This window comes from Hyperolius riggenbachi, chromosome 4, assembly GCF_040937935.1.
Source record: "Hyperolius riggenbachi isolate aHypRig1 chromosome 4, aHypRig1.pri, whole genome shotgun sequence".
NCBI classification, from domain to species: Eukaryota; Metazoa; Chordata; class Amphibia; order Anura; family Hyperoliidae; genus Hyperolius; species Hyperolius riggenbachi.
Genome location: NC_090649.1, coordinates 36669697 through 36685984, shown reverse-complemented (window position 1 = coordinate 36685984; position 16288 = coordinate 36669697). Strand labels below are relative to the sequence as shown.

The following is a 16288-nucleotide window of genomic DNA, read 5'->3' as shown; positions in this document are numbered from 1 at the left end:
CTCTGTGTGAGCGCTCAGACCTTAGGCAGTATCCGGGGTGCTTTGATCCGGGAGGAAACCAGGGATTTCACACAAGACTAGGATTATTGTATTATTGTTATTACTTGATATTCTGTGTATGACTCTGGCTCACCTCTGACCTTGCTCTTGCTTATCAATTCTGTACTTCTGCCCATCTGACTCCGTTGCTGACTCTGCCTGATATATCACTATTCTCTTGCCTGCCAATTTTGTACTGTATCTGTCTGTCTGTTGCCGATCCTAGCCTGTCTGACCACTCTACTCACCAGTGAGCCCTTCTCACTGGTGAGGTGCTCACTGATAGTACCCACCAGCTCCTCTGGTGAGGTCTTGTCAAACTTATCAGTACTGTTGCACCAAGCACTATACACTCAGTATTTCTGCTAGTTATACTTGCATTATTGGTGATTCTGCAGATCACCACATAATCAGGTATAGTGTCTGCAATATTGAAAATACTGCAGATCACGCAATAATCAGACGTCTGTGTTGCTACACCAATCGTTACAAGTGCAGACCTCAACCCCTGTAGATACCTTCCCCGAGAAAGTGGTCCTTGCTGCTACTGAGACTTGGGAGAACTGGGCATCTATCTTGGACCCGTATCTGCAGGAGGTTCCAGAGGGGAAACCAGATGGGGTTCTGTTTGTGCCACTTCAGTTCCGATTAAAGGTTCTCCATGTATTTCATTCTCATAAGAATGCAGGTCACCCAGGGGTTGCCAGAACGCAGGAGTTGCTGGACAGATGTGTTTGGTGGCCATCTATCGTATCTGACTATAAGGACTTTGTCGGAAACTGTTCTGTCTGTGCCAGGAGCAAGCCATCCAGAAGAGCTACTGTGGGTACTCTACAGTCCCTACCGGTGCCTGATCAGCCATGGACTCACCTGTCTATGGACTTTGTGGGTGAACTGCCCAGGTCTGATGGGAAGACGGTGAAAGGATAGGACAGTTATCACTCCTTTATCATTCATTATTAGTTAATCAATATCTTTTGCTTGCTCATACACATATCCTTATAAGAGAAGTAGGATTATATTAATATACTCATACAATTATAATACATAGCTTAGCACAGTAACCACAAGGCAAATATACATCACAGCTTGGCATAAATGCTTAGCCGGGAGCCATTTTGTCTCTCAGATGTCATAGGGTCTGCATAAGAGACAATCTCTAGAATAAGCCTCTCAGATAATATTCAGTATTTAGTTTATAGGTTACAAGTTACCAGCTATATAGGACACGCTGTACTAATTGACTCCTTTTGATGTAGAAATTTAGTCTTTGAAGCACACACCGCAGGTTCCTCTTTTCCGCTCCACTTTAGACTACATGAAAAGTCTCCTAACATGTAATCACATTCTGGGCGTATAGCCAGGAACACTTGCTTTAAGTTCCTGACAGCTAAAACAGTATAATGATACTTTCGCTTATTTGCCATTATCTAACTGATATTCTATTTTTCCTTATATACATAAATATGCAAGGAAATGAAATAAGCATTGATATACCCATATAATCTTACTATTAGGGTACTATGCTCAGCTTATGGACTGTAAGGCATACACATTGAGGCTCAGCTAAAGTGCATAGTAAGGCCAAAGACGCCATATTAAGATGTGTTATTAGGATGTAGGTCATCTCTCTAGCACCTCTGTTTGAAGCCAACCACAAGAACATATCTGGAACATATTTGTTACTGAATCCTATGTTAAAATCCATTCTAGCATCCTGCCACATAGTCTGGGCATGATGCCAAAAAAAAACAGTGCACTTGCTGATATTTCCTGCTTACATATCCTGTAGAAAATGAACATTAAGTAATTTTTGAAAATGATGTATAAGATGTTCAAAAATCCCCCTACCTGTATTATAATTTTGTGCGTTTTTTGCCCTTTATAAGCCAAGGGCAGAATAAAGACTCCGTTCCTATCCACGATACCTATCTCTGTGTATCATTTCATGTGAAAAGGATCCTGACATGTCATTGCTATTGGGTCCAATTACATACTAAGTGTTATTGTTAATTCTTAAGTTTATTTTAGAATAGTGGTTAAGTTAGTAAACGCTTTCAGACGGTCATATGGGTGGTAGTCGATAGGTTCAGCAAGATGGCCCATTTCATTCCCTTGGACGGACTCCCCTCTGCACAAGAACTGGCAGAACTCTGCATTCACCACATTTTCCGGTTGCATGGTATTCCGGAGAATGTGGTGTCAGACAGGGGAGTCCAGTTCGTATCCAAGTTTTGGAGGGCCTTCTGTCATCATCTGGTTATGAACCTGTCATTTTCCTCCGGCTACCATCCACAGACTAATGGGCAGACTGAAAGGGTTAACCAGTCCCTTGAGCAGTTCTTAAGATGTTATGTGGCAGACGCTCAGTTGAATTGGGTGAAGTTTCTGCCATTCACAGAGTTTGCACATAATAATTTGAAATGTACCTTCTCAGGTTTCTCCCCATTTCAGGTGGTAACAGGGAGATCACCCAAGTTCTCTCCACTGCCCATGGTGTCGTCTTCTTTCCCTGCTCTGGAAGAATGGCAGGGAATATTGAAGGAAATCTGGATTATGGTCAAAAGAAACCTAGAAAAGGCCTTCCAGACACAAGCAGGCAGATAAAAAATGGTCTGTGGAGTGGGAATTTGCACCAGGTGACATGGTGTGGGCTTCTACTCGGCATTTGGCTTTGAAACAGCCTTCTGCAAAATTGGGTCCCAGGTTTATAGGTTCGTACCCCGTGTCCAAAAAGATTAATAACATCACTTATGTCATGTCACTTCCATCCAGTATGAGAGGTGTTAAGTCTTTCCATGTGTCCCTGCTAAAGCCTGCTGTGCATGTGGATTCCTCTCCCCCCCCCCCCCCCCCTGTGGTGATTGATGGGGAACCTGAGTATGAGATTGAACAGATTTTGGACTCTCGGGTAGTGCGGAATTCCATACAATACCTTGTTCACTGGAAGGGGTATGGGCCTGAAGAGAGATCTTGGGTGCCAGCTCATCGCATGCATGCGGAGGAACTTAAGGAAAGGTTTCATGAATTGCACCCTGAGAGACCAGGTAGACCGTGTCCGGAGTCCACGCCTCAAGGTGGGGTACTGTAATATTCTCTGGAGATGCAGCTGCGGGCAGTCAGGGTGCCTTTGCAGCTGCTTCGGTTTCCTTGTCGGGCAGTTCACACGTTCCTCCGGCATGCAGCACGCCGAGGACGGGGTTGTCAGTGGCTCATAAGGTTGCTGTATCATGCGCGCGCGCGTGCGCATAGACAGGACCTTTATGCTGGGAGGAGGTGTGTCAGCTGACCTGCCGGTCGGCTGATGTCAGGGGAGACTCACGGCGCTTCTGATTGGTTGATGGGAGTGGGCGCGGCCGAGGGGTCTCCTCTGCTTCTTAAGCCCCCGGAAGTCACTTGCAAACTGTCTGCTTTTGTGAATACTTCGTGTTAGCGCTCAGACCTTAGTCAGTATCCGGTGTGCTTTGATTCGGGAGGAAACCGGGGATTTCACACAAGACTAGGAATTGTTATATTGATATATATATATTGCTTGATATTCTGTGTATGACTCTGGCTCACTTCTGACTTTGCTTTAGCTTCTCGATTCTGTACTTTAGCCCATCTGATTCTGTTGCTGACTCTGCCTGATTAATCTCTGTCCTCTTGCCTGCCGATTTTGTACTGTATCTGCCAGTCTGTTGCTGAACCTTTACTGTCTGACCACTCCACTCACCAGTGAGCCCTTGTCACTGGTGAGGTGCCTACTGATAGTACCCACCAGCTCCTCTGGTGAGGTCTTGTCAAACTGATCAGTTATCTAGTTGCACCAAGCACCATACACTTCTGTTACCTGTTAGCTATACTTGCATTATTGGTGATTCTGCAGATCACCACATAATCAGGTATAGTGTCTGGATTATTGGTGATACTGCAGATCACACAATAACTAGACGTCTGTGTTGCTACACCAATCGTTACACAGACAGAATGAACGCTGGCTAATCTAGTCACTCCTCAGTGACAGCAAGCATTCACAAACAGGACAGACTAGAATGAGGCAGCAACTCGCGACCGCAGCGATGGCTTACCTCGCAAGAACAGGACTGGAAGGATTCGCTACTCCTCCACAGGAGATGGCGCAATCCACAAGGCAAGACAAAGGCAGAGGAAGAAACAAGTAAAGGAAATACACAAATAAATACAGTAATCCACATCGCAATATGGAAAATAACAAACGCGCTAGTATGCGTATATATTGGCAATGAACCAATATATGACACAACACTAACTAAAATGCAATAATCCGCGTCACAATATGGAAAATAACAAATGCGCTAATATGCGTATATATTGCCAATGAACCAATATATGATGCAAGACTAGCAAAATAACAAATCTAACTAAGATACAGATATTGGCGAACCAATATATATGCACGTATCAGGAACTAACTACGGTCCCGAAGGACACACATAAACAAGGACTAAGACAAACAGGAATGAACGCTTGCTAATCCAGTCACTCCTCAGTGACAGCATACGTAGACAAACACACAGAAGTGAGATAGTCAATAGCGACCACACCTATATGACTAATCTCCAGGAACAGGACTGGAAGGATTCACTGCTCCTCTGCAGGAGCCTAGTGCAATCCACACGAGATACACGAGAACCAGGAACAGAGGCCCAAGAGTAACAGCTTAGACAAACTGAGACTGAAACTATGACGGGCCGGGAGCACAGCAGGAAGCAAGTCTTTATGCTGAGGTCATCCACTGGGAGTTGACATGCGAATTCCCACACAGGTGAATGGTAATCAGTCACAAGCTGACAGCAGGAAAAGGCAGACAAAACTATGCAACCTGCATGAAAGGAATTGCAGCTCAGCTGCAACAGGCAATGTTTGAATTCACCAGAGAATCCCAAGCTGCCATGAACTGCATAGCAATTGCAGATGGAATCAACACTTAATGTGAGTGCAAGCAAAGCTATGCAAGCAAATGCATGTAAATAAATCAGAACTGCTTGGCTGCAGTACAACTGCAGCCAGCAGTACATGCTGCAGAAGCGAGCATGACACCTAGCTGCTGTGTTCAGTGAACCCACCTACCTACGTGAGTGCACACAGTGTGATCTACCACGCCGTGCATACCTGTTAACTGCTGCACCTATGTGACTGCACTTTGTATTAGTCAAATCAGTGCATACCTTTCACTTCATTCCCCCGATATGGACAAAACAGGTAGCGGAAGAGGTAGAGGCAGACCCAGAGGAAGGCCACCCGGCACCGGCAGGTCTGTGCGAGGTCATGTTGAAGTGATTTCGTGCGGCCCTGGCCCAAAGTACAGTGCTCAGAAGAAGGCACGTCCCTTCACCTCCCAAGATTGTCAGGATGTGGTTGACTATTTAACACAGAACACCTCATCTTTCGCAGCCAACAGCGCTACTACAAGCACTACATCCGCTGCATTTGACAATTTGCTGGAGTTATTTGGTAGTGAAATCACAGATTCACAGCCACTACTGCTCCAACAAGATGAAGGCACTAAGCAAGTTACACCACCTCATATGTCTGAGTTAGGTGGCAACACTATGGACGTAACGTGTGAGGAGGAGGATGATGAAGTACCTGCTGTTGGTGCAGTTTTGGAGTTGTCTGAGGCAAGCAAAGCTGGGCAGGATGATTATAAAGATTATGATGATACGGATCCCACATGGGTTCCTAAGAGACTAGATGACCAAGGAGACAATTCAGAGGAGGAGTCAGAGAGGAGTAGGAGGAGACAAATTGCTGAAAGAAGCAGGGGGAGCTCGTTGTCAGAAACAGCTGGTGGCAGTGTCCGGCGCCATGTATTGCAACCTATGGACAGCCAGCCAACATGCCCTTTAACATTAGCTGCTGAGGCCAACATAGTGCCCACACCCCAGGGGGGCTCAGCGGTGTGGACATTTTTTGATGTGTCTGCCTCAGATCGGAGTAAAGCCATCTGTTCTCTCTGTCTCCAAATATTGAGCCGTGGAAAGGCCAACACTCATGTAGGGACAAGTGCCTTACGAAGACACATGGAGAAAAGGCACAAACTGCAATGGGAAGAGCACCTGAGCAAAAGCAGCACACAAAAGAAAAGCCACCCTCCTTCTCCTCTTCCTCCTTCAGGTGCAGCATCTTCAGCCGCTTTCTCCCTTGCACATTCACAGCCACCCTCCTCCACTCCGCCTCTGCCCTTGAGTGGTTCCTGCTCCTCTGCCCACAGCAGCTAGGTGTCCGTGAAGGAAATCTTTGAGCAGAAGAAGCCAATTTCTGCCAGTCACCCCCTTGCCCGGTGTCTGACAGCTGGCGTGGCGGAACTGTTAGCTCGCCAGCTGTTACCATACAAGCTGGTGGACTCTGAGGCTTTCCGTCAATTTGTGGCCATTGGGACACCGCAGTGGAAGATGCCAGGCCGCAATTATTTCTCTAAAAAGGCGATACCCAAACTGTACCATGAAGTAGAGAGGCAAGTGGTGTCATCTCTCGCACACAGCGTTGGGTCAAGGGTCCACCTGACCACGGATCTCTGGTCTGCCAAGCATGGTCAGGGCTGCTACATTACTTACACAGCCCATTGGGTCAACCTGGTGACTAATAGCAAGCAGGGAGTACGTGGCTGTGCAGCAGACCAACTTGTGACACCTCCACGGCTTGCAGGCAGGCCTGCTGCCACCTCCTCTCCTTCTGCTACATCCTCTTCGCTGTCATCCTCCTCCTCCTCCTTGGCTGAGTGGCAGTTCAACTCTACTGGTGCTGCAATCTCCTCTCCAGCTACACAGCCCCATCTCCCCAGAGCCTATGCTGCATGCTAGGTACGACTGTGTCACGCCATCTTAGACATGTCTTGCCTCAAAGCGGAGAGTCACACTGGAGCAGCTCTCCTGGCTGCTCTTAACAAACAGGTGGATCAGTGGCTGACCCCGCACCAGCTGAAGATCTGCAATGTGGTGTGTGACAACGGCAGCAATCTCCTTTCCACTTTGAATTTGGGAAAGCTGACACATGTACCCTGCATGGCACATGTGCGGAATCTAGTCGTTCAAAGATTTGTGTCAAAGTACCCTGGCTTAGCAGACATCCTGAAGCAGGCCAGGAAGTTGCGTATGCATTTCAGGCGGTCTTACACGGCCATGGCATGCTTTGCGGACATTCAGCGGAGAAACAACTTGCCGGTGAGACGCTTGATATTTGATAGCCTGACTCGCTGGAATTCGACCCTGCTCATGTTCTCTCACCTGCTAGAACAGGAGAAAGCCATCACCCAGTACCTGTACAATTACAGAAGAAGGACACAATCTGGGGAGATGGGGATGTTCTGGCCAACGAACTGGACACTGATGCAAAATGCATGCAGGCTCATGCAGCCGTTTGAGGAGGTGACCAACCTGGTGAGTCGCAGTTAAGGCACCATCAGCGACTTGATCCCATATGCATTCTTCCTGGAGTGTGCCGTGAGTAGAGTGGTGGATCAAGCTGTGGAGGAGCGTAAAGAGGAACAGTTATGGCAGGAAGCGTTGTGGGATCAATTCACATCAGAACCAGATGTTTCCTCAACACCTGCAGCAGCACAGAGGGGGAAGGAGGAAGAGGAAGAAGAGGCATGTGGGGAAGAAGAGAAGTCAGACACGGATGATGAGGAAGGTGTGTCTGTGGAGGAGGAAGAGGTGGTGGCAGAAGAACAACCACAGCAGGCGTTGCAGGGCGTTGTGCTATTAAATCCCGTGGTATTGTTCGTGGTTGGGGGGAGGAAGAGGACTTACATAACATCACTGAGGAAGAGCAAGAGGAGATGGATAGTACGTCTGGATTTAACTTTGTGCAGATGGCGTCTTTCATGCTGTCCAGCCTGTTGAGGGACCCCCGTATAAAAAAAACTCAAGGGGAATGAGCTGTACTGGGTGGCCACGCAACTAGACCCTCGGTATAGGCACAAAGTGGCGGACATGTTACCAACTCACCAGAAGGCAGAAAGGATGCAGCACATGCAGAACAAGCTGGCAACTATGCTTTACAATGCATTTAACCCTCCTTGTGGTCTATTAAAACCGCCAGGGGGCAGCACAGCATTTTTTTTTATTTTTTTTAAATCATGTAGTGAGCCTAGGGCTCGCTACATGATAGCCGCTGTGCAGCGGCATCCCCCCACCCGCTCCGATCAGGAAATCCCGTTCAAAGAACGGGATTTCCTGGAGGGCTTTTCGTGATGACGTCATCGACGTCATCGGGAGTCCCGATCCACCCCTCAGTGCTGCCTGGCGCTTATAGGCCAGGCTGCGCAAGGGGTCTGGAGGGGGGGGGCAGCACGGCGGGTAGTGGCGAATCGGCGCGGAACGGTGGTGATCGGTGTGCACACGCAGCTAGCAAAGTGCTAGCTGCGTGTAGCAAAAAAAAAATTTGCAAATCGGCCCAGCAGGGCCTGAGAAATCCTCCTGCACGGCTTACCACCAGGAAGGTTAAGGGTGATGTCACACTACAATGCAAAGGTACCACTGCCAGTAAATCTTCCTCCTCCCATGTCCACGCAGGCAAGGACAGGACGCTCCAGCGACCTCATGGTAATGTTTAGGGATGATCAGAAAGGGGAAATTCCGTTCCGCCGGAATTATGGAAATTCCACCAGCGCTAAATTCTGTCGCTATCAGATTTTCGCGGAATTTTGCGGATTTCCACAGAATTCCGTATTCCGCCGGAAAAATTAAAGTAATCACAAATGAAACCTCTTTTATGCCAAATGGTAGCACAGGGATCATTTTTATTGATTTTTTTTTTTTTTGCAGCAGGAGGTGTCCCTTTAAGCCATGGGACCTATTGGTGGTCCCATGGCGGTCATTTTGGCACCGCAAGAGGTGTCCCTTTAAGCCATGGGACCTATTGGTGGTCCCATGGCGGTCATTTTGGCACCGCAAGAGGTGTCCCTTTAAGCCATGGGACCTATTGGTGGTCCCATGGCGGTCATTTTGGCACCACAGGAGGTGTCGCGTAACCTTTGGGACCTGGCGGTGGTTCCATGGTGGTCGTTTTGGCACCACAGGAGGTGTTGCGTAAACTTTGGGATCTGGCGGTGGTTCCATGGTGGTCGTTTTGGCGCCACAGGAGGTGTCGCGTAAGCTTTGGGACCTGGTGGTGGTTCCATGGTTGTCGTTTTGGCGCCAAAGGATGTGTCGCGTAAGCTTTAGGACCTGGCGGTGGTTCCATGGGGGTCGTTTTGGCGCCACAGGAGGTGTCACGTAAGCTTTGGGACCTGGTGGTGGTTTCATGGTGGTCATTTTGGCGCCACAGGAAGTGTCACGTAAGCTTTGGGACCTGGCGGTGGTTCCATGGCAGTGGTTTTTGGCGCCACAGGAGGTGTCACGTAAACTTTGGGACCTGGCGGTGGTTCCATGGCGGTCGTTTTGGCGCCACAGGAGGTGTCGCGTAAGCTTTGGGACCTGGCGGTGGTTCCATGGCGGTCATTTTGGCGCCACAGGAGGTGTCGCATAAGCTTTGGGACCTGGCGGTGGTTCCATGGCGGTGGTTTTTGGCGCCCCAGGAGGTGTCGCGTAAGCTTTGGGATCTGGCGGTGGTTCCATGGTGGTCATTTTGGCGCCACAGGAGGTGTCGCGTAAGCTTTGGGACCTGGCGGTGGTCTCATGGCGGTGGTTTTCGGCGCTGCAGGAGGTGTCGCGTAAGCTTTGGGACCTGGCGGTGGTCCCATGGCGGTCGTTTTGGCGCTGCAGAGGTGTTGCGTAGGCTATGGAAGCTATACAAAATGGTTGGAATAGGTGACATAGCTAGGGAGCTGTTTGCTAACATAGGATTGATTGGTTTTTGTTAAGACTGTAATTCCTGATGAAATAATTCCTATCTTCATGTGGGAAATCCGTTTTTTGTCACTTTAGTCTTGTTCTAGGGGCTTCTTTGTGATTAGCTCACAAAAAATTTGCATTCCGCGAAATCCGCATCGTTCTGCGGAAATTCTGCCATACCGCTATAGCAATTCCGTTCCGATACGACGGAACGGAACCACCAAATTCTGTCCGGAATTGCGGAAAACGGAATTCTGCAGAATTTTTTGAGCATCCCCAGTGAAGTCGGTCATGCAGACATTCTTTAGTACAACGCCTCACCTTAGCCATTCCGGATCCACCCTCCACCAATGCCTGGACCGGCAGGTAGCCGGAGGCATTGTCACTGAGAAGAGAAGTTGCCTAAGTCATGGATCCCAGATGGCTACTGCCCGCCCCAACACTAAGTCAGTCCCCACACACAGCATCTCTGCCTGCAGGCCATGTGACTGACTGCCTGCCCCAAGACTAAGTCGCTCCCCACACAGCATCTCTGCCTGCAGGCCACTTCACTGCCTTCTCCGCCACCACCAACAGGGTCCAGGACTCCAGGTGGATTCCTAAATTTTTAAGGCCGCTATACTAATTTTTCTGGTGCGTGTACATGCCTGCCTAATTTTTTAGGCTGCACTGCAGCTGCAACAAAAAAAACAAAAGGCATGTACATGTGCCATGTGTGATCATTACCTTGCCGCGGTGAAGGGGCTTGCATATCACAATGAAGCAATGACCGCCGGCTATATGAGTGTCTCGGGGGTTGGCACACCAAAGATAATAAGGTTGTTGCTTCATTGTGGTCAGACCAAATTTGATCAGCTGGACAGTCACTGTTCTGTCATTCAGCTACCTCAGCTCAGCGACCAGATGGGCTGGAAAGCCGTCATCACCTGCACTCTCGTCATGGTGCGCGCAGTAGTCCAGCACGGCCGTCACTACACAAACAGCTGTTTGCGCTGCGTTACACAGTAAGTTTGGTGTGTCAGTGTGAAACAGTACACTAATTACACTCCCTGATTGATGTATACAAATGCAAGATGTTTTAAAGCACTTTAAGCCTGCAATTTAGTATTCAATGTGATTTCTGCCCATAAAATGCTGCTTTGCGTCAAATCCAGATTTTCCCCGGGACTTTTGGCATGTATCCCACTCCGCCATGCCCCCCTCCAGGTGTTAGACCCCTTGAAACATCTTTTCCATCACTTTTGTGGCCAGCATATTTTTTTCTAGTTTTCCAAATTCGCCTCCCCATTGAAGTCTATTGCGGTTCGGGAAAGTTTGCGCGAACTGAACTTTTGCGGAAGTTCGCAAACCCGGTTCGCGAACCGAAAATCGGAGGTTTGTGACATCTCTAATACTGATCACTTAAATTAATAAGTCACATTTGAATTTCCTGTAGGATAAATCGATCATCTCCTCTTTATGCAAAAAAATAAAATAAATTAAAATGATATATATATATATATATATATATATATATATATATATATAATATATATATATATATTTTATTTATTTTTTTAATTTAATCTGTAATTTCAGTGTGAAGGAAGATGGTATGTTATTGTGTATAAGGCATCTAAAGGGTTTCATTATGTATTTTATATATTGTGTGTTTTTATGTAGTCACATCCAGCAACCATGGCTCCATCATTTCCTATAGAAGTACTCCACTTACCAAGGGGCACCCCAAACACCTGCACTTCACACAGGGCAAGGGGTTGGTGCTTCCCTCTAATGACGATATTCACATATTGGCCAACCATATCGTTACACTGGAAGGTCAGAGCGCCATTGGTCTGTATGGAGGAGATCACTGCACATCTGTGAAAAAATAATAAAGGCAAGTCAATAACTCTATGTGTAGTAAGTGTATATAGGGCCCAATTGGCCTCTTTAGGAGCGGTAATACTGACTTTTAGATCGTAGTAGTTTGGTGTCACACAGCTGCCACCAGCACGCAGCCAGTGGAGTTGGGGCCTGAATTACTAAAGTATATCCCAATGTTTAGGGACAGTTTTCCAGATGTTTCTATCTCTATTTCCCTCCACCAGTGTATAATTCTTTAATTGGGCTGAATAAGAAGTACTGACAGGCAGCAAGTGGTCTTCTTACCACTGAAACAGCACCGGGGAGCCAGGCCAATATACTAACTAATGACTCCATAACCATAATAGTAAGAGCTACATGAATAGTAATAGTTACCTTGGGTTATTATTTCCATTGTTCTCCAAAGAATTCCCAATAAGGATACTGGCGCCATTCAGCCGTTCCCTGCAGCAGTCAGCTCTGTTAGTGATGACGACTGTGGAGATTTTATGGGGCTGCAGCAAGTCCACCCTCCACCAGGGGGAGACATCATCATTGGTGTGGCTACAGGAGCCGGAATGGTAATTAGTGTCCAAGTTTCCATCAATGGCTTTATTGGCCGTGCTTATAGCACCATCGTAGGTAGAGGACTGTGATGCTTCACAATTGAGGGCAACATTTTCACCTGTGTTAATAAAATACAACCAGATAAACATTAATACATTTTGGGGAACCATTGATGTTAACTTTTTATATGGTAAATGGCTACAACACCTTAATTAACATGTTATCGGAATAGCTTGTCAGGTGTTCCTAAGTACTGCTGCATATCTCCCCGTTTTTCTAATCTATATATATAAAATCGTATGTATGTGTGTGTGTGTGTGTATGTGTGTGTGTGTGTGTGTGTGTGTGTGTGTGTGTGTGTGTGTGTGTGTGTGTGTGTGTGTGTGTGTGTGTGTGTGTGTGTGTGTGTGTGTGTGTGTGTGTGTGTGGTGTGTGTGTGTGGTGTATGTGTATGTGTGTGTGTGTGTGTGTGTGTGTGTGTGTGTGTGTGTGTGTGTGTGTGTGTGTGTGTGTGTGTGTGTGTGTGTGTGTGGTGTGTGTGTGGTGTGTGTGTGGTGTGTGTGCGTGTGTGCGTGTGTGCGTGTGTGTGTGTGTCTGTGTGTGTGTGTGTGTGTGCGTGCGTGCGTGTGTGTGTGTGTGTGTGTGTATGTGCCGCGATCACGCGAAAACGTCTTGACCGATTTGAACTAAACTTGGTATACAGATCCCTCACTACCTGGGATGATATGTTCTGGGGGTCTCGCGTCCCCCCTGCACACGTGGGCGGAGCTACAAACAGCAAATCAGATTTCACCCATTCAAGTCAATGGAAAAAATGGAAAAGGCTGCCATTCTCACAGTAATCAAGCCAGAGTTCCCACAGTTGGTCACTTGGTGACCGAGGTTACAAATCCAGGAAAAGTGGGCGGAGCATAAAACAGCCAATCAAATTTCAGCCATTCATTTTAAATGGGAAAATATAAACTGCAGCCATTCTTAGACTGTTAATCGCAGGGTTCTCAAACTTGCCACACTTGGTCACTGGGTGAATGCAATTAAGATTCAAGAAAGTGGGTGGAGCCTACAACAGCCAATCAAAATTCACCTATTGATTTTCAAGGGGAATATTTAAACTGCTGCCATTCTTACACTTTTAATGACAGAGGCTTCAAACTTGCTACAGTCGGTCATTGGGTGAATGGGGTTCAAATTCACTAAGGGGCGGGGCCACAAACAGCCAATCAGATTTACTTGCTGTATAAACTGCTTCCATTCACACATTTTTGATGCCAGGAGCCTGAAAGCTCAAAAACTTGGTCATTGAGTGACTGTGTGTCAAGGTTACAAAATGTGGGCAGAGCCAAAAACAACATTTACTGGGAAAATATAAACTGCAGCCATTCTTACACCGTTAATGGCAGGGTTCTCAAACTTTGCACAGTTGGTCACTGGGTGAATGATATTACAATTTTGGAAGGTGGGTGGAGCCTACAACAACCAATACAAATTCACCTTTTGATTTTCAAAGGGAATATTTAAGCTGCTACCATTCTATTATACTGTTAATAGCAGATGCCTCAAACCTGGTACAATTGGTCACTGGGTGACTGGGGTTCAAATTCAGAAAGGGGGGCGGAGCCACAAACAGCCCGATTTTTTTTATTTTTCAATGGGAATATACAAAGTATTGATACCAAGGACCCCAAAGCTGATAAACTTGATAATTGAGTGACTGTATGTCAAAAGAGGCGCCCTGGTGGTATATAAAAGCATTTAAAAGCAGTTTAAAACCGAGAAAAGGTTTGAGGTTGCTTACCTCAAGGACGACAAATCTTTGTAGGGACAAAAGATTATTGGTAGCACAGGCAACGCATTTCACGGGTCTGAGCCCGCTTCCTCAGGCCAATAGCAGTGCCTATATTAGTAACCATGAGACTCCTAAGCATACTAGTATTAAAGATATACATACATTTACAGCATCAGATTGTAATCAGCGATAGCATTGAATCCAGTGTTTCATTTCATATATATTATTACAGATTATATATATTATTACAGATGATATATTATAAATAAATAATGTACATATTATATTAGGAGTATTTACCCTTGTCTTACGGAGCTGCTGGCGTTTATCAGCCAGAGGTATATAGATAATCAAAACATGATTTTTCAAACATATGGAAAATTATGAAACATTGTTTAAATAAGGTGGGGGGGAGGGGGGTTGGGAGGAAAAAAAAAAAAAACTTTAGTTTTCCACCTTAATGTAAAAATATAATAAAAACTTCCTTTAATTTACTGAAACACAACCCTCATTTGTCACCCGTTTTTGTTCAAATCATAGCAACATACGGTCGGTCATTAACAAACACTGGCCAACACTACAAAAAGACCAGGGGCGTAGCAATAGGGGGTGCAGAGGTAGCGACCGCATCGGGGCCCTTGGGCCAGAGGGGCCCCAAGAGTCCCTCCCTCAACTACAGTATTAGCTCTCTATTGGTCCTGTGCTTATAATAATCACTTCTATAGATTCTTTGAATAGTGGTAATCATTAACAAGCTGCTCCTCATCCCCTTCTTGCACCTCTGACACTGCAGATGTCCTTGGCAGGTTTTCAAGCGCCGTATCAATTGTTATGTATAGAGTGCTTGGGGGGCCCCATTGTAAAACTTGCATCGGGGCCCACAGCTCCTTAGCTACGCCACTGAAAAAGACCCGTATTTGAGTTCCCATTTAGAACACAAACCCAAGCTAATCTTCAGAAGGGCAAAAACCCTAAAAAATATATTAGCGCCCAGTAGACCTCGAGCCCTTGCTTTGGATAATTCCCCTTCCAGGGACTCGCCTTGTATAAGAAGGTGCCATTCCAAGAAGTGCCTAGCATGTGATGACCTACACCCTGGCAACCTGACCTTCACATGTAACATCACAAATGAAACATTTAGTATCCATCAATCCTTTAGTTGCAATACCACGTTCATTGTTTATCTCATTACATGTCCCTGCAATAAGCAATATGTTGGCAGAACGAGCCAGCAAACCAGAGCCCGCATAGGCCAACACAAAAGAAATATTAAAAAAGCCTATCCCAAACATAGTCTGTCTAGACATTTTGCTCAACATCATAATTCCAATCCAAAACTGTTTACATTCATACCAATTGAACATATACCTGACAGCCTGCCCCACACAGAACGGATCACCCGACTAAGAGCACGCAAAATGTTTTGGATCTTCAATCTCAGAACACTAAAACCTGAAGGGTTAAATGAATGCCTAGAACACAATTATTAATCTCCTAGTATTAATTAATTTTTCTAGCCCTAACCTGCCCAACAGCCATCGCCCTATTAGCTAACTGCTAAAACAGTATAATTTCCCTTACTTTAGAAGCTTATTTCCATCTGGATCAATCGTTCCTCTATCCTAACTTCCTCCCTTACCTCACTCTTCTCCTCACTTCACCCACACACTAGTGTAATATCTTATCACAGTTCAAGTAACATCTTATTCTATTACTTCTAACCACTATACATTGATGGGGTTTAAACACCATCAAAAAATTGTCACAAGTAATATTGGTACAAAAAGATCACGCTTATTAATACATCGGGCTTATAAATCAATGATTAATATAACACACACGTCAATCGATTATTCACAGTTTTTCATCAATATCTGCTATAAAAAAATCCCATACATCATTTTTGCATCATAATTCATTCTGAAGTATGTTTATTATCAAATACTAGTTTATTATTATTATTACATCATTTAAAGTTCACTTATCCTACTAATTATACCCTTGGGGACCCTACAAACAGCGACCTAAATTAGAAACGTCTTTTTACCTTATAAAACTGCATTTTACAAACTATACATAGCTTCTAATTTAAAAGTTAGTTTACTGTGCATAAGAATGCAATTTCTTATCCTTTGGCGCCATCTAGTGGAAAAAATATGCCATTAACACATTCACAATGAATCCCATTCATTGAATGGGACTACTGGTAAAGTATACTATGAATCAATGGTGCGCCCTTATCCAAAATGGTGCC

General features: G+C 45.8%; 1 protein-coding gene across 1 annotated transcript in view; it reads right to left on the bottom strand.

The window, feature by feature from the left end:
* The window catches only part of LOC137571164 (uncharacterized), a 363507-nt gene that overhangs the window by 32110 nt on the left and 315109 nt on the right, over positions 1-16288 (bottom strand). Inside the window, exons 9-10 of the mRNA XM_068279960.1 lie at positions 12078-12366; positions 11551-11696 (exon numbers count right to left, since the gene is read on the bottom strand). Of these exons, the coding sequence (XP_068136061.1) occupies positions 11551-11696; positions 12078-12366 (435 nt within the window). The remainder of the gene's footprint in view (positions 1-11550; positions 11697-12077; positions 12367-16288) is intronic.